The 19059-nt window shown below is 42.2% G+C and overlaps 1 protein-coding gene and 1 pseudogene across 2 annotated transcripts in view; one reads left to right on the top strand and one right to left on the bottom strand.

Moving 5' to 3' along the window:
- Positions 1 to 3419: 3419 nt before the first annotated feature.
- LOC128873047 (U6 spliceosomal RNA) lies at positions 3420 to 3519 on the top strand (annotated as a pseudogene).
- A 7302-nt stretch (positions 3520 to 10821) lies between these two features.
- The window catches only part of LOC128884916 (MOXD1 homolog 2), a 226868-nt gene continuing 218630 nt past the window's right edge, over positions 10822 to 19059 (bottom strand). For both annotated transcript variants that reach the window (XM_054138599.1, XM_054138598.1), the window contains exon 9: positions 10822 to 18552. In XM_054138599.1, coding sequence (XP_053994574.1) covers positions 18090 to 18552 — 463 coding nt within the window. In that variant the 3' untranslated portion in view covers positions 10822 to 18089. The remainder of the gene's footprint in view (positions 18553 to 19059) is intronic.

The raw sequence follows: 19059 nt of genomic DNA, 5'->3' as shown, positions 1-19059 counted from the left end.
CAGTGTTTTACACGTGCGGAGCGGATTTATACAGAGATCTTCCTCTTCTTTTTGCGCTTCCTTTTGTGCTTCTAGCAAACGTTTACTTTCAGAGAACACAATAAGCGAACGGTGGCGATAAAAAGTATTGACGCTTTAAATAGACGAAACAGGCGTCGCGGTTCGTTGTTCCTCTTTCTAATTGAAAACACAAACTCTGGGACCTTCTGGGATTTCTTCGAGTTGAAAATTAATTTGTAGCCTTATTCGCTGGAGATACTTGAAATTGCGTAACTCTCTTGAAGTTTCTTCGATCCTCGTTCGCCAGTTTTATTATTTTTCTTTCTAGTTCTTTCGCGAAAGACGCGAAGTCTTTATTGAATCTTTTTATGTATTCGATTGATTCTGTATCCGTTGGCCCGCGTTTCGCTATTTCACGCATTTCGTTGTCGTAAATAGAGCGTTGTTTCCATTTGCATAAGCGGAGAGAGCTCTTTTTGTTTCCTCAGCTTCGAAGGAATGGCTTCGATACTCTAACTAGTACTTGAACTTCCTTTCGATACACGTTTCCCCCGCGCCGTTGGATATTTCCTCAGTTACGAGGTACTTCTAGGTAGCTTCTACTTTGGCAGTTTTTTCGAGAGCAGGCAATTATCCCGTTGAATCGGCCGCCGTCTCGAACAATTTAATTAATTTAATCAAGAAGATTCGCGGTACATCTGCGAACGAAATCAATATCCTCTCCTGCTCGTCGCGTCAGCAAACAATCGTTGAACGATCCTCTACCTTGGGCACGCGCCACTTAAAGTCTTTACAAGCCTGTTCGTTTGGAACGAGTGAAGAAAGCACACCGCTGCGAAACATAGTCACAGTAAAGGTTTTAGGTGGGGGAATAGAGTTACGAGATGGGGTGGATCCGTATAGGGGGAAGAAGAAGAAGGACCAGCCCTTGGGTTTTTAGTGTTCCTCTGCGTGAACGTTAAAGAAGTATTACAGGATCCACGACTGAAAGTTATGAAGTGCAATATGATATTTGGGGGTTTAGTAGTACGGCTGTATACGTACATTCGAAGGATTATATTTTATTTTGTAGATAAAAACCCTCTCTATATTTTAATAAATTACTGTGGTACTTTAGTGAATTCAATATCTTATTTAAAAAAGAGGAATAGAGTAAAATTAAAGTCTCTTATAGTCAACTGTAACTCATGTGTCCTTTTGAGCAGAATATTTTATATACATAACCTTGCGAGAAAGATGAAAGAACTATGTATGTATAGCTATCTTAATACAACTTTCAAAAAACGAACATCGAATTTGTAGAGTGGTATATTATACATAGAGTATATTAATACTCCAACGTTGGTTTCTTTACATTCAAACATCCAACGAACAAACCTCAACATCTCATGTTTCACACACTATCTTACAGAATTTTGTGAATATCTTCACTCCTCTCCGTTTCATAAATTTGATAAAATTTATAAGACTGCGGTGAGTGCATTCGCGAGAGGGATCGTGTCTGTAAACCTCGGTTTTAAGACGTAGTTCTACAACATAGCCATAAAATGTAGTCCTAAAACAGTTCTAAAACATCCCTGACGTGCGAAATCACAGCCAGACCTAACCCAGACACTGTACGACTGTAGAACTAATCTCGGATAAGACAATGAAACTTTAAATATTCGTTTCCTTTACTGATATAGACAGCAGTAATTCTTTATGCACCTCACTTACACGCGAGTTTACATTTTAGGGTTGAATTTTTCTATCCGTGTTCAAATTTCACTGCTTCTACGTGGGTTCATCTGTGCAAAAGCAGTTGAAGGGCAAGTTACACTTTTGATACTGGTGCATCATTTTTTCTTTGATTATTAGAGTAATTAATTTGTGCTGTTATACAGGAGCAATTTTCAAAAAAGAATCAAAACATTTTCCAACGATTGGTGTAAAAACAGCTCCGAAATCTACTAATATTTGTATTAATTTTCCATCGAACACCTCCTGTTTCCGCGATAAATTTTAACGTCACAATTTCCCCTGTGACTTTTTTTTGTAACGCGCAGCAACAACGAGTTTTAGGTTTAACTCCCTGTTGAACAAAGCCAGAATCACCGCGTACGAGCGCGTGTTGACCATCGGAAGGGAAAAAATGCTCGACACGAATTGTACCTAGGAGTACAGGAGTACAAACACGTACTACAAACGCATATTAAATTCATAATTCATCGCTGTCCGCTACCCGTCAATTTTTAAACTCAGCGTTTTTAATAAATTCGAACGTATCGAAATTAAATCCGTTTCCTCGGGGAGCTTTTGAATTTTAAGTATCAACAGAATTTTTATAAAATAATACCTACTCGCTCGAAGGTTTTTACGTTACGTTATAAATGGTGTCATAAGAAAACTTAATTATATATAGATAATTTCTCGATGAAAAAAATATTCGAGCATAATTCATTAGTCAAAGATACCTTTACATAATTAATTACAATTAGAAAGTCTAATTTGTCTAATGACGAAACAAATGCATTTACATCTCATCGAAAATGGTGCATCCAATCTATTAGAATTCATCTCGATCGGGAAAGTTGACCTACAACGAAATTACAACGCCGTAGAATTTTCCTAGCGAGTCGGCCATTCCATATGCACCGCCTAACAGATGTCATGGATCAACGTTAGCCCGACTTTCCATTTATCCAGAACAACATACAATTCGCCTCTCAAGGGGTTAATTCCATGCTCCGCGAGCGCTGAGAACGCATCGTCCACGATCGACTGCAATCTTGTTTGCAGATTGCGCGGCAGACTCGCACGTTAAGCGAGCCATTTATTCGTCGCCGATAACGAATGGCCAATTTACTTTGAATTGCAGGGGGGTGGAGAGATCGCGCAAGATGCGCGTGGCTTATTGTACGCATCCATAATACCCAGCGTTTCCGCAAAACGTTGAGAAGCTCGAACTTGAGCGCCCCAGTTCCGTATAAATCTACCCTCCCCTTTGCTGTAACGAAATCCAACTCCTCGCTGTCGTGATATCGTACTCGTTACTACGCTTCCCGAACCGTTTCGTCTCGCTTCCTCTTAACCTGGTTCGCTCTTTTTGCTGGTTCCTCCCCTCTGCGTCCCGATTCCCACGACCTACTTTCATCTTCGACGATGGAACTTCGATTGTTTGTGTTGGAACTTCGATCGTTTAATTAGCCCATAAATTAACATTGAATTATGCGCCGGGCCGATTGTGTTTCCCTCCTTGCCGCGGATATTTCTTTGCGTCGTGAATTTTCCTGCTGTTTTTGCACGCGTGATTTGCGTCCACGACCGGTGTTTTCGGCAGCGCGATGACTTCCCTGGAATTGATGGCGCTATCCTTCCACGGTAATGCTTTCCGGTTTCCCGCGCAGTGGTGCGGGACAGTCTATGGTCAGACGGGGTCTACGCTTCGACAGTGTATACACTAAAATTGGAACGATACAGAGAAGATTAGATCCCCTGCGCAAGGATCACACGAAAAATTGTGAAGCGTTCCACATTTTTTCAACAAAAACATTCGAGAAGACTGAACAAATAAAAAAAAGGTACCTATATATTCGAGAAGACTGAACAAATAAAAAAAAGGTACCTATATATTTTAGTAATAATAAGTGAAGAATTTTATTTGTACGATTGTACTTAAATAGAATTTAAAAAAAACTCTGTACCTACTTACCTGTACCTAATCACTATTGTAAATGATTTCACACTTAAAATAAAAGGAAAGGTAAAGGCGGGGTCCTTTGGTTCTCCGGGTATCGATTAAATAGCAAGGGGCTTTTGTATCGATTTAATAAACATTTCTGAGCTGAGACGATTCTACATAGTTGGATGCTTGGCGTGTGGGTTTTAGGGAATACAGACGCCAGAGATGGCTAACATTTTATTTGAATAACAGATGACGAATGAAACGATTGAAACACATCACTCAACGAAATGGTTCAATTTTTATTTGCCCGCCGTGGAGTATCCGATTCTGCAATTTATATTTTAATTTTCGTTCGGGGAATAACGAATAAATAATTGCATATTTTTTATTTGTTCTTTGATATTTAATATTTGAATTCTCCCTGCATCGAATGTAAATACTAAGTAAATCAAGAGCAGGGCGATATTTTTTTCAGATTCGAGCAATGTCAAGCATCGTCTGTCAAAATTGATCCACATTGGTGGATTCAACTCTACAATGTTCGAGAGGAATGAGCAAGACGCTTCCTGTCAGCGTCGTGACAAAGCACGACCATCGGTCGAATAAAACGGCAAGTCGCAGAATTAGATACAAACGGCGTATCAAAGTACACGACCTATTGTACCTCCAAGTGTACGACGTCCTTTGTGGATCAGCGCAATGGGATTCCTAAATTACATAATCTTTCTTTTATCATGGAAAACGGAGGGACCGGCATTGAACACACAATTACGGCACTGAACACTTGGAGAATCGTTCGCGCCAACCGAGCCGTGAAATAAGTCCAGTTTATATTGAGCGCAAAAAACCGCGGAGCGAATCGTATCGACGATGAGTATTGCTCATAAAATTTTTCATCGTGTCCAAACAGCGCGTAAATATGATCGTAACTTTTCTAATCTCCGGGATGAATACCGTGGTCTCGTATGTACCGTGTGGGAAAGTGTCTCCTTCAACTTCGTTCCTAGTGCTGGAATTCATTTAAACTGGGTTTTTCATGTGACGAATCGTTAAAATGAATACTGTTTTTGTGAAATTTTTGATGTAGAGGATAGGTGATATGGAGGTAGGTACTGAATTATGATGGGAATGTGACAACTATCTTGTCTATCAGAAATCTATACACAAATTGTTCTATAATATTTACGTACTTACTAAATTAACTAGTATCACAGCAATCTCTTTTTAATTTTTCTGAGTTCAAATAAAAGTGGTCATAGCATTATTACAATTGCTATCACTAAATTATTTAAGTCATTTATAGTTAAAATTCCTCCTTAACCATTGCAAATCTGAATTTTTTGTCTCGTACCAACGTAATTTAATTTTAAGCGTTAACTTGGACTACAGTTAGTATGGACAAAATAAAAAAAATTCTTATAGCGTAGTTTTCGAGGAACATTTGACCTTCACCCGTCGTGTCGGTAATTTTGAAATTTTATGTCCACAATTGTGGACGCCAGGTCTGAAAGTGTTAACTGAGTGGCGCAAGGGGCAGTTTAGGCGGCTGGAATCGATGGAGACGAAAATCGAACATGCCAGAAGCGAATTGTATCACGAAACACTTGGGCAAACGCGAGGGTTGTCGAACATCGGGGTAGCCGAAACGAGAAGTTTAGCGGGACAGAATCTCCTGGGTGTATGGCGGGAACGCCAAAATCTGCCGGCGGGCAACGACGCTATCGCCATGCGAACCGTTGGAATTGGCGTGGTCCCATCGGACATAAATTTCAATCAACGGCAGCGACGACGCTCTAGCGTCGACGGCTGGTACGAAGGGAAGTCCGAAATACAATCGCGTTTCCCGTTGAAGGCGTCGCTCGCATACTTCGACTACCTAGATATTTATTGCTACCTGATCGAAGGTACGCTGATTGGTTCACGTCCGGGTTTCCCGTCTCTGAACGCTACACGCTCGCGCGGAAACGTAAATTCCGTGGCGGTAGTTCCGTTGATTGGTTCCGACGAGTCGAAATTTGCATTAAACAAAACCGACGGCGCGGCTATCGTTCCTGTGCGCCGTTATCAGTAATCGATGGTCGTGATTTAGAGTCGGTTATTGATTATTCGCTGTTTTACTGGTTAATCGAGCCTCGAATGGGTCTCGTGAGAATTCTTTTACTGGCTCATCGTTTCAGGTATGGAATTCTTTGAACGAAATATGCGGGGGATGCAGGGCTCACTTCGGTTAGTAGATTGGAGGCAGTGGAATCGGGAAAAGGATGTATGAACGTTAACTATATTGGGGCTCGTTTTTACGTAATAATCATTCCTGACCTTTGTATGTTGTAACGTGTTTCATTAAAGTTATTTCATAGTTCATGTATGAAACATCTGTTATTTACTCTTTACAACGATTTGGAAGATTGTTCTAGGTTCCATTTTGTAAATAAACAAACCTCTAGCTTGCATCGTGGCGAGTAGCACTGCAGCTCGATGCAGAACAAAAGATATCATTCTATGTTTGGTTTTAAATCAAGTATCTGTCATCGTGAGCTAAGAATAACAAAATATTGAGAAACACGTGGTATTTTTATATACTTCATCGGAATATCAAAGTTAGAACTGCAACCAACGCGGTCTCGAAGTCTGCGAACATCTGTCAATTTAGATGCATCTGTCGCGTAGGTATTATGAAGATATTATGGAACCATAAATAATTTCGTTATCAATAGCAGAGACTCCCGCAATAAACTATTTCTTCTACCGTTACGTTCTATCTACATTCGTAATTCGTATTTCAGCCTAGAAATACAGTTCTAACCTATATTCAGTCGACTCTGAAGTTCCGCGATAGCCGAGAGATTCAACAACGGAATTGTCCGACCTATTTCGAGTTCTCGACGTTGGGCTAAATCAATTTCCCACTTTTATATTTTTAATCAATCTCTCCGATGTTTCCATCGGAACTCGCGCCTATCCGTTTACCCACGTCGCGAGAGACACCCCCTGCGTAACCGATTTCTCTCGCCGATGAAAATTGTTCTCCCAGCGGAAGTGTGCTCGACGAGAAAATCTTTCTGCAGCCACTTGAAATTAGAATTTACTGAATAAACGTACGACTTATCTCGCGAAAAATTAAGTTTCGTTACCCTACTTTACATCTATACTTGAGGTAAAATATATTCACTCCTCGAGAATATTGAGTCGCTTCCTCGCTGCATCGCGTCTCGACTCTTCTCCCTAACCCATATTTTTATTTAAAAAAGGAAAACTTAAGCAGACCAATATCTTCTGCTGCGAATATAAACATTTACTTCTACATGCAAGTTCTCGTGGAAAATTGTCTCTCGCGAGACAAGGTCTGTCGGATAGTCTCACAAACGAATTGATTAACTAGCACCCTCAGGACAAACCTCAATTAATCCTTCGTTTACTCTTACCTCTCCATCCTAGTTTCGCGATCTCTCCAGCTCTCGAGGTATCGTAGGAATACAAATAAAATTGTTTTCTCTGTGGTGCAGAAATTTCTTGAATGTTGAATGATGACGGAGTAGGCGAGACTATAATATTCAGAAGAACTCAAGGGTAGTTGGGCTGTACGTGATCTGGAGTACTTGCGTGATGGCTAAGAGGAAGTACAACATTCAGAACGCAAGGTCCTCAGGCTGCGCGTGATCTAGAGCAGCCCTTTTCATCTGGTATTACTTGTCTCAAAACTGTAGAACTGTAAAGTGATGCATTTGATATTGCACTCGCTCTACTGACCAGGAACTAGATATTAACCCTTTGGACTCGAGAGGTAACTCTCGGTGACCACTAGGTTTGACATAGCAAATTAACCAGCAATAATGTTTGTTTATTTGATTCTCAAATCTCAAATTAAAGATCTCATTCGAAGTCAATCTAAGGTTATCATTCGTGGCAATAGAATGTTAAGGAAGCATCTCGAGTTGCTGGTAGACACCAGAGAAAAGTGCCTCGAGTACAGAGGGTTAAGGTGTTAATTTAGCTTACAATGCCTAAAACAATGGGATTCAAGGGGTGTACGAGATTTAGAGTAGTCGATTGACAGCAGAATGGGAGAGGATACCACGAATGAAGATAATGGCGCTTCCAAGGGTTGTTGATAGCTCGTCGAGAGCAGAAGGTGCCGCCCACATTCCTTCGATCCAAAATCGTGATCGTAAAGGTTGCTCGAAAGCACATAGCACGCAATCCCCTGTCGTCGATGCTTCCCTGTGCTCTCACAGCGGAGCTTCTCCCCGAACTCACTGTCGAGATCGCGTCGTGCTGACCGATACAGACCAAAACGACGCCTGTCGCACCCTCGTCGAACGTAAATTGCTTCATTAAGCTTTCCTTACCGCTCGTTCTTGAGACGTTTTGTTTACCGATCGCTACGTCCAGCCCATTCAGGCGAGTAACAAACGTTACGGGAGAGTGACGTTCCCTGACAATTGAACGTTTTCCCGTTCCAAGAGGCGATTCCCTGTCGGGTTGTTGCGCGTCGGAATATTGCTTTCCCCGTTCATTGGCAGGTCTGAATTAACTTCGCGTTCGGAAAAGTAATAATGCCCGCGCACTTTACATAAACTCGATAACGGACACGGCGAACTGCAAAGAGCTTGCCGGGGAGTGAGGCGACGGAGAACAACCGCGCGGGGGTGGGATTCAGATTGATTCGAGAAACATCACATTGTGTTTTCGTTATTGCACGTAACAGGCTGGGGCCGTGATTGCTTGGAATTTTCAAACGATGCCGTTTCTTTGGTCGTTTCGCCGGGAAAGCTGGCCTGTTCCGTGGCCTTTACGCGTTCATCGACTCGTCGATCTTCGTGTAATTGCCATAAGGGAGAATGTTTCCTCGAACCTTAACTGTGTTTGCCGAATGTATTGAAAAGAGGTAGTGTGTCGAAGACTGGGTGATTTGGTGTAGCTTTTAAATTTAACCCTTTGCACTCGAGGGGCGACTTAGAAGTCACAGTTTCTGTTTATCTCAGATTTTGTTAAATCTCGAACTATTCGTAGCGATATTGGTATAATTTTCCTAAGCTATAAACTCATAAATATTCGTACCCTTAATATCCACTGAAGAAATTTGCCTAAATTAAGTTACAGGTTTAATGTTTTCGAATAAGTTTTTCATTAGAAGTATATGTATGTATGAAGTTTATTCGTGTACATATGAAACATTTATTTGGAAAGATCAAATCTATCATTTAATTTAGGCAAAAAGATACGAATACTTATGGGACTGACTGTGTAACACATCTAATATTTCAAGATCTCAATAAAAAGTCGCCAATATTGTCTTCCTTCGGAAAAATTCTCGCAATTAACCGCAAGAACATTGTTAACCGGTTTCCACTCGCAGTTGCCTCGATCACGCCCGTTCCTGTAACATCCGCCCGCGGTCCTGAAACTTCCTGGAACAGGAACGCCCCGAGGACCTTCGCAATTAGGAAATTCAACGGGCCGAACGCATCCGGCCGCGAAAGAAAAGAAGAGAACCGCGTGTCTCGTTAAGGTTAACGGCGGCGAGTGGCCGGAAGTTTGATTAGTCGGCGGCCCGTGCAAGCAGAATATTAGCGAACTTAGCTGGGAACTTGTTCATTAATGGATCGGGAGTTGGACGCCTTGGTAAATCCACGTTGTAATCTGACGTCGGGATCGGGGCCGGCAATTGAAACTGCCAGCAACAGCCGAACAGTTCCAAACCGTCGCGGTTTCGGAGGGTCTGTCTGCAACTAATATACGCGCGCGTAATTAGTTGTGTCGTGCTCGATAGCGCACCGCGTGGGTTGATTTGTTGTGTTGGCCCATGGTAATTTTATTGGCCATCCGTCGCGACCACGATCGCCCCGACGACCCGTTTCTATGACTACGTCACTGAGAGCATCCGATCCTCGTTGAAACTTGACGTCAGAAGGGAGAGGAAACTTCGCGACGCGGAAATTGGCGAATCGAGACGGAGGGAAGACGATTCGCAACTTATCCGAGTCGCGATCAGTTCGAGGGATGAAGATAGATAAGTTGTTGTGTGCTCCCGAGGGCATCGAGTCAAGATGCAGAATATGCTACAAAGGTGAGAGACACGTGCTTTATTTCAGCGGTGTTTCATTATAAATATGTACGTGATTAAACTTTACACGTGTATATATTTATAATATAAAATTTATTTGGAAACATGGTGTCTATCATTTAATTTAGATAAACTTCTTGACAAACTAGTAAGGTGAAACTGTATTTCTTAAACAAATTGACACCCAGCGAGATGACTTAAACTCCCCGTAATTTGACCTGGACTACATGGTTTATCAATTTCAGCAACATTCGAGAAGTGACCGATTTGACGTGGAATAACCTCTCGGTTATAATGACCGCCGGTGTTTCCCGTTTCCTGGAAAGTGGAAAATGGTGATTTGTCAATCAGGATGGCTGGATAACGCCTACTTTCTGCACGCCAGTCCAAGAGGATGGCGAGATCGTCGTCTTACAGCATTCTTTCCAACGTTGACTGTCTCGTCATGCATACGACAGCGGCGTGGGAAACTGAAAAGGCGACAGTAAAAAGGGTTCATTCCCTCTCTAAACTTGCATACACTAAAATAAATATATCAATATCTATTTGGAGTAACAGGATTGTTACGACTAAAATATTCTCCACAGCCAACACGTTTAATTTTTATCGGCTATGTTGTCTTATAATCAATTCAATGGCCGTGGACTATATAGCGTTCAAACCATTTATTTTCAGAAACTTTCGCAACGTTGAAAATAAATAACTCATAAATAACATCGAACATCGCACGTTCAGATAATGTCTGGTAACAGAAGTCATATTTATGTTTAATTAAATTAAATTAGAAGGTAAAGTTATTCCTCGAACGTTTATACTCCAACGTAGTCAGCTTAACGAAGTAATACAGCTTAACAAGGAACAAGGAACTGCACTTACCTTTGGATGCTCCATTTTATCAGTGCGATGATCCAAATTCTCTGAAGTCTATATTTAGCGTAAAAAGTCGTTCAGGATTATTGTAACCTTTCTGGTGTTACATGCTACTAGTTCATTTATTTGTCCGTATCTTTCAATGTACTGTATTTAATCTAGTCGTTTTATTTACCATAGGTAAGGAAAGCAGTAGAAGATACAGGTAAGAAATAAAGGGAGACTTGAATTTAGAAAAACATTTACATATTTATATATATAAAATATAATACAATTTGTTACAGTGTAGATGATAGTGTAGCGTTTAGACGTTAATATCCAGTGTAAATTAGGTATAAATCTAAGAGCGGTATGGAAGGACAGGGCGCCCGGTATGCGTAGGTCGCGTGGACGCGCGTGTTTACACTAGTGAATTCGCGCGCGTGCACGTCGCTACAGTTTTCATTTCTTTTTTTTTTTTTCGTTTTAAACACGGTTACACGTAAATTATAAAGATACAAGATACTATTTAGCGATCTACCTGAATTCCGAGTGTAGGTGCCTATAAAGAGTCCGGGACGTAATTTAAATCTAAAACCTATATACAGGGTACCTATGTACACGCACACGCTATTACGCTCGATTCCTTTATCCACTCGCATTTTTTTTTCCCCGCTTGCGTCGGTGCTCCGCGACCCACATCGCTAATGGACCACGGGGTATCGTTCTCGACGTTCTCTAATCTTTTCTACATACAGTACGTACACATACCCGATTTCCTGGCCCCGCCGTGTTTCCGTTAAACGCATCCCTCCAGTCGCGGTTATTTCAAACGGATCCTCGATATTTACCGTACCCGTCGCCTCTAATGGGCACACACGCGTGTCGTTGAATCCGCTCGTGGTAATCAAGTGTATTTCGGCTCCAATCGGACCGAGAAATCGATCTCGAAACCTTTCGCGGTTGACGGTGTCATCCAGCAGTGCTTCCCAACCTTTTCTATTTAGGAGAAGCTTAAATTTACACGGCGCACAGTTCGTGCTATATTAAAGTTGTAAACAGATGTTCAAGTTCTCTGTGAAGCTTGCAATCTACCAGTCTAAGGATACTTTCATAATTGAATAAAATAAGTAAGTTTCATCGAGTTACTTGCGATTATTTCTGGAGCACCTTCTATTCAAAAGATGTGCTTTATTTGATTAGAAAGAACAAACTTCATTATAGCATTCTGTAAGGCTATTTTAGCAAATCCTACTTTGCATCAAACCTCTTTAAAAAGAACATTTCAGTTAAATCGATTGCAGTTCTACTTTGATACGTTCACTAAAGTTTTCGTATAGCTACTCAAAATTCCTGATTATAAATTTTCAAAGATCTGCTCAATTGCGGTATATTACGTAAAAGTGACGGAAACTCTTTCGCAAACATCCTCCCATCGATTAATTGCACACCGTACATCGAGTACGTCGCGTTACACCTGTCGGGAAGCACCGATCTAGCGCAACGTTAGTTTTCTCTCTTTCCTTCGGCTATTGCTCTCTTTGCTCAATCATCGAACTCTTTACTCGTGTATATTTTGTACAGTGAGTTTCGTGACGAATAATCAGTAAAAAATCGTGATGTAACGTGTCTCAGGGAATGCATAATGTCGCGAACATCGGCTCCGTTCAATCCCCACGTGGTCGAAAGCTCGATGGGCGCCAGGAGTCTCGGCGTGAAAACGAACCAGCTAACGTACATACACACACAATGCATGATCATTTTAGTATAAATTGCGTAATATCGTTCCCTATGCACCTAACGTAATTACTCCAGCATAAATGACATTTACTTGTGACACTTTTTGCTTGATTGTTCTGGTCATATCACCGGCAGTTCCTATCACCCACCCACACATCACCACCAACCCCTCTACCCCTTCGTCCCTCTAGCGACGTCGTGACAACAGCGTCAGGAACGAGCGCCGTGACTGAAATCAGCGTCGACATCGCGGGCGCGGAAGAAGTCACGGAACGGACTTCGTCCTTGCCCCCCTCTCGCACGGCCGATTATAACGAGTTCCTTCGACGATGATAAATCATCGCTTATCCCTATGGCGGATCGTACGGTATCGTACACGCAGCGAAGAATATTCGAGGGAAAGAAAGCAGCAGCGGTTCTCTCGTTCGAGCATTTCTCAAAGCGTTCCTCTGGTATTCTTTTCCTCTCCTCGAACCCTCGGTCGATCACCTCGTCGTTCCCGTATAACAGCGTGTCAATGATCGTCGACGATGATCAGCAATTTCTCTGTTTCTTCTATATCGCGAGTATGGGAATATTCGAACCGTTCATTGCGCAAAACGATTAACTCCATAAAACAAAAAGTTGGGAAATGCGATCAAAATGGCCTCTGAAATAAATTACTTATTATTCAATGGCCAAAACAATTTTGTCGTTTAATGGCGTTAATCTTTATTATTCAGAAAAATTATTATACATATAAAAAGTTGACTATACTAAGTGTTTCGACACTTAAAGATTTTTCAAAAAGTGGAGTTAATCGATTTCTACAGTGAACGGCTCGTTTGTGTCTGTCTCTGTATGTATGCTGGTCGAAGATGGGGCAAAATCCTTGTGCTGTACCCTCAGGCGATTTTTAAAGGATTCTAGGATATCGTAGGTTTCGGAGCGTTTAAAGAATTAGTACTTCAACCTTGATCTACAGAATAGAGTATAGTAAGTCTCCTTTAGTTGCATCATCGACCCAGATCGTCCTGCAACTCGAGGAGATTTACTGTATTTTGCAGAGGACGAGTCAATGTGTCACTGTTCAAACTCGTGAATGGATCGTGATGCATCGATTAAAGAAAATTTTGCCCACCTTCGACGCTGATTCGATGATACCATTCGCCTCGAATAACGGAACAACCGGAACAGAAAGAATTTCGGATCGGGGTACGGTGACATTAGCAAAGCGACGATTGGCAGTTAATTTCGATTCGACGATGCACGATGATGAATGACGACGATGACGGTCGAGAGGAACGGACCTTTTTAGCGCCTAAAGCGTTTTCCTCGAGGCAAGATAAGTCGCTCGATTGCCCTACGGTCTCTACACATACAGATCCCCTATGACACTTACGAGTTACCGTAGTATTAAATTGTAAAACGTGGCTACGGGTTTATCATTACCGATTAGTCGACTACGTGAGGTTTGTTATCCTTCTTTTTTTTTTTTTTCATTAATTCTACGCTAGGGAGAGAGCTTTATCATCGACAGTCGGTCGTCGTTAAGTCCCGTGGGGCCGGTCTAACATGAAAAGTGAATTCGCAATTTGCGAATTGGCTGGATTTAATTGACGACCGACAGACCAAATCATAGGCGAATCAAAACGTGAATAACCCCGTGAAATTTTTCGACAGCGGGAGCACTCGATTCGAGGTGTCGTCCCCGCCCCGCGATTTCTCGTTTGCCTTTGTCAACGCAGAATGCCCTGGCGTTTTTCTCGATGCTAATAGAATTCAAGGAAAAGTGCGCGCGTTAGGGGACTCTTGACTACAACGTGCCGCTTATCGATCGCGGTATTCCGGCGTAAGTCCTCTCTCGTTGCACGCCATCATGCATGTCATTTCTTCCCTTTTTATTTCTACGGAGCAAGAGGGAAAGACAGAGCTCTCTTTTCTCGATTTTCTTTTCTTTTTTTTTCCTAAGTACTCAGAGTGGTGTTTTGGGAAGCGCAGAACGCGAGTAAGTTAACGCAGTCGAGACTCAAATTGGATTGAATCGTATGCACAGAGGCTTGAGAGTAGAATTCAATTCATCAAGATCATCATTGATATCATCAAGATCTGAAATATGTTTAATCAGTTTGCCACAAATATTCAACAAAGTCGATCGATATTAATTTTTCGTTCATTAAAAATCGTGTTCTCTGTCGAACATCACCCCTTTGAAACGTTCAAGAAACGAAAGTATGTGTCATTCGTAGATGGAATCGATCGAGTGGGGATCGATTGAATTGTGGTGTTCGAGGAACGTCGCAGCGGCAAGTGTCCCCGGTGGCTAAAGACCAGGGATGTGCCAAAACCCCAAATTTCCATCGAAAACTGATTTGTTTTCTTCGAATAGGAATACACCAATTTTTGGATCTCCATTAAAAACGGTCATATAAATTTTGAGAAAATTTTTATGGTTATAAATTTAAACAATTGTATTATGTTTGGAACTGTATATAAAGAAACGATAACTTGCAATGTCCGTCTTAAAAAATGTTGCTTTCGAGTTACGTGAAGCGAAACGAAAGTCGAAAGATATTTTTTTTATAAACTTTCGCTGCTTCAAATAGCATAAAATAGAGCACTTACACACGCTGCTGCACTAGTAGTGCATGATCAGCTTTTATTACTGAAAATAACACGAGCCAGAGTAAAAATCTTCTCGAGGAATGAGAAACGGTCTTGTTTTATACATTGTAGTTCTAATGTGTTATAATAATACAAAAAATACGAGAATCGCACCGTGGTTAAAAGTTTTTAATTAACGAAACTTACACGCGAGTGTCCATATAGTCGCGCAAGCCAAAATTAGACAGTACGAAAAAGCAGCGATGAATAAGAGGAAACGTGTGACGAGCAATTTCATTTCACCTAATTTTATTTCTTCCCTTGTTTGTAATTAGCCTTTCTCTCGAAAAGAATCCTAAAATACCGTAACCCTACTTGATTCAAAATTCCCTTTCATTCTGAATTTCACAATAAAACGTGCGGAGTTTTACAATTGAACATGAAAGGTACACAATCAGAAATTTTGAATCGTTGAACACGTACAGTACGAAAAGCTGCAATTCAAAAATTTGTATATCCAACTCGCCCGAACTGAACCAGCTCTGAATCAAGCACAAGTAAACCGTTCAATCAATCGTAGCAGAAGATTCTCAGGATTCGAGTCCGTACTTGACACAAAGCACACCAACGTAGTGTAACCTAAAATCTTCGAGTACCCCCGCACCTCTGCAAGAGACGCATGAAGAAACCGAACCCACGCTGCTCGTCGCGAACGTGATGCGCGACAAGTGAAAGGGAGTATCAACGTGGCAAGTGACTATACAATTAAATAAAAAATAAATAATCGCGGGCACGCGAACAACATTATACTTAATAAACTGTACAGAATATTACAAAGAATCGCCGAGGTTTGCGCACATGCAAACGTTGGTTAAGCGTCACGACTGAACGAAACGGGCGAAATTTTTACCTGATCGACGATTTCAAATTACAAATGAAACGTGAACCATTTATTCGTTGCTTTTAAAACAGGCATTAAAATTTGAGTTATAGTACGAAATGAACGAACGAATAAAGGTTTAACTGTTCGACCTACTCGAGTAAAATTTTGCTCGTCCTTGGTATCGTTCTAGTCCTAGCTTCCCGTGCGAATCAACCAACGTTTACATGGTGTCTCCGTTAAAAACACATCTATTCGTAGCTCTAATAGTAACAGAATATACAGACTTCGCCGGGGAAGGAGCGAAACCCGTTGGCATTTTGAGCAAAGTCGAGTCAGAAATTCCTCAGAAGACTACAAGCTTGGAAAGGAAATCTTGGTTTTTAATCAACAATTAATCGATGATACGATCAATTGGAATATTTCTGGTATATGTAAACAAACGTTTGTTCCAATATTTTCTGGAAATGGTACTATTCCCAACTTCATACATCTCACGGGTTTAAAAAAGCTGACCTCGTTCCGCTCCAAGGGAAACTCTGCCAATGTTTCGTCCCGTCCCCGACACGAAAAATAAACAGTCAACAATATAAATTCTTGCGAGTCCGAAGTCTCCAAAATATAATAATTCCACTCGATCGACAGGATCCCGCACCATCGTCCTGTGGATATCTTTCGTTCGAGATCGTTAACTGCTAAAATAGAGGCCAAGCACCGAAGAGCTCCGACGCGAGCTGTTCTTTATCTTATAAAATGACGAGCGGGTTCGAGACTGCGACCCGTTGGCTCGTCTAAATGGACTAGAAACTTGTGTTTTCCTGTTCTTTCTCTCTGGCTGAAGAACGCAAGGCTAAGCTTAACTAATATTAAAGAAAGAACCCGTAAATATGGTCGTACATACGTCGTTCGACTCGCGTATCATACTTTTAGCGCAATACAATGCACGTCACGTCTGTTGGATATGTATACACAAGAAAAATAACGAAAGGGTTAGAGCAACCGGCTCCATCGCTCCGCGATTTGCGATTCTTGGCTCGTATCGACGTGGCTACTCCGACGAGCTGTAAATAGTGTCTCTATAAAATCTGACTTCTGATTTTAATATACAGTAGGTGTAGAATGCATTCGTACACCGATCAATTTCCCAAAAAATTTTTGTGTGAAATTGCAGTGTATTAACTCCTTTTTTTTGTAATCAAAGATATTCTACAAATTCTCGGAAATCTCTAGATTTTTCAGGCATTAGAAGCCTGTGCTATACAATCCTACAAATGTACAATAAAATCAAAGGACACGTTTGCCTTTTCCTTCGAGTGTTCATCACGTTAGATGACTGCTGCGAGTAATTCGTTTATGCCGCACGAATTCCCGATTAGCGAGAGAAACTTACTTAAGAATTCTGATCACCGACTCCGAATTCCATCCAGTATCACCTCTTCCAGCTCCCCTCGCATCTAATCGCGTTAGGAGACCATTCGCCTCCATACTGTTTGCGTTGCGTTGAAATTGCGATTCCTTGTCAGAATTCAAGCGATTTTCCCTGGTACTTCGAGTCGAGAGGAAAATCCTGGAAATTGAATTCTCGCGAAGCGAGAGTCCTTAAACCGCGTCGATACGAGGTCAACGAATCCTTTCCTGCTAGCACATCGATAGCTATATTTATACACTTATTGTTCCGTACAGTTCTCCGTCGATCTTCGCTAGTTAGACCGAACTAGAAAGGAAAGAGAATGAGGAACCCGACTCCAGGCGTTCGGAACCGAAAGATATCCAACGACCGTCCTGTGCGAGCACGCGATATACATCATAACAATAGTGCACGAGCAGAGATCGCAAAAAGGGAGGTACCGATCGTTGAACGAGTACAGCTTAGGATCACAGATCCTCGTCGAACGCTCGCCGTGGGAAAAAATATATTTGGCAGTCTGTCTACGCGGTGACAACGAATTCCATTCGTTCCACGCGATCACGAGATCCGTGAAGCCGTCAAAAATACGCCCGCGGTTTCCCAAGCGTCCGTAGTTATCCCGTCACTGTAATAAAAATTCCACCGTGTATCGACCTGTGTAGCGAGCAGAGATCGACTCGAACGCGAGTCCACGACGTCTGGAGCCCGTCCTCGCTCAACGACCGACGAACGACAACAGTTATTTAGCCTAAGTGACGCGTCAGAGAAGTACACCGGCACGTACTTACATGCATCCTCCTCCCCGATCCAGCGCGATCAACAAGAGGATAAAACGGCCGTCCTAGATAAACAGAATCGATCGATCCGTCGATCGATCGGCGTCGAAACGACGAGCCAGCGTTCACCTAAACGCCGCGCCGACGACCGTCGCCACCGTGGCGAGCATCAGTGCCAAAGATACCGATCTGACGGAGGAACTACCAGCGGTTGGACCGTCGCTGCTGCGCGACACTTTGCTGCGTACCAATTGTCCACGTTCGACGGCGTTGGTCTCGTCACCGTCAGGATCCACCGGCGCCCCGATGTCTTCGTCGACGCTGAACAGCTTGTTCCTCAGGGGTTTCTTCGAGCAGGGCATGCTGCTCTCCTCGTACGGCGTCAGGATCGTCGGGGATGGCACCTCCCTGGTCTCCGTGTCCGGTAGGGGTCCCTTGATCGTGGAGCAGAGCGGCTTCAACGTACCCTCGCGAGTCACCTTCTGGAAGCTCTGGAAATTGGTGTTCCAATTGTAGCTCACCAAACGATCCTCCAGCGTCATACCCGCCAGGTTTGACGGTTCTTCGATCTCCACTGGCGTGGAACCCCTGGAAGAAAAAGAGAATGTGACGTGAGGACTCGGTTGAGGCTCGTGACCTATTCGTTCCCCCGAACGGGGACGAAATTTCAAGAGTTTCGAGACCAGGTCTTTTTCCGTGACCCGCATCGCGAACTCGTTTGGGGAACAAAGCTTGTCCGTGGAGCCTTTGTGTCTGTTACGGGGGAGTGAGTATCCGCCTCTTGGCTGGAAATTTTCGTGGACACCATTGGTACAATGGTAGAACGAACGAATGCCAGCCAGGGAACGGGCTGAGTCTATAACTATTGTCATTTGGAAATACCTGATTCTAGGAAAAACTGGTTGGCGTTCGTAAATCGAGGTTATGTATGCATACAGTAAGTCTAATAAGTATTCCTATATAGTCTATAAGTATACATATGTATATAATAATGCAAAATTGTAATTATCAAGGATAGAATGTACAGTTTAACATGCATAACACAACAAAGCAATAAATTAATTTTTCTAGGTATTAATTTAATAAATCCAATAC

Source organism: Hylaeus volcanicus, chromosome 2 (assembly GCF_026283585.1).
Source record: "Hylaeus volcanicus isolate JK05 chromosome 2, UHH_iyHylVolc1.0_haploid, whole genome shotgun sequence".
Lineage (NCBI taxonomy): Eukaryota > Metazoa > Arthropoda > Insecta > Hymenoptera > Colletidae > Hylaeus > Hylaeus volcanicus.
Note: the sequence above shows the minus strand (reverse complement) of the source record. Positions and strands in the feature narration are given on the sequence as shown.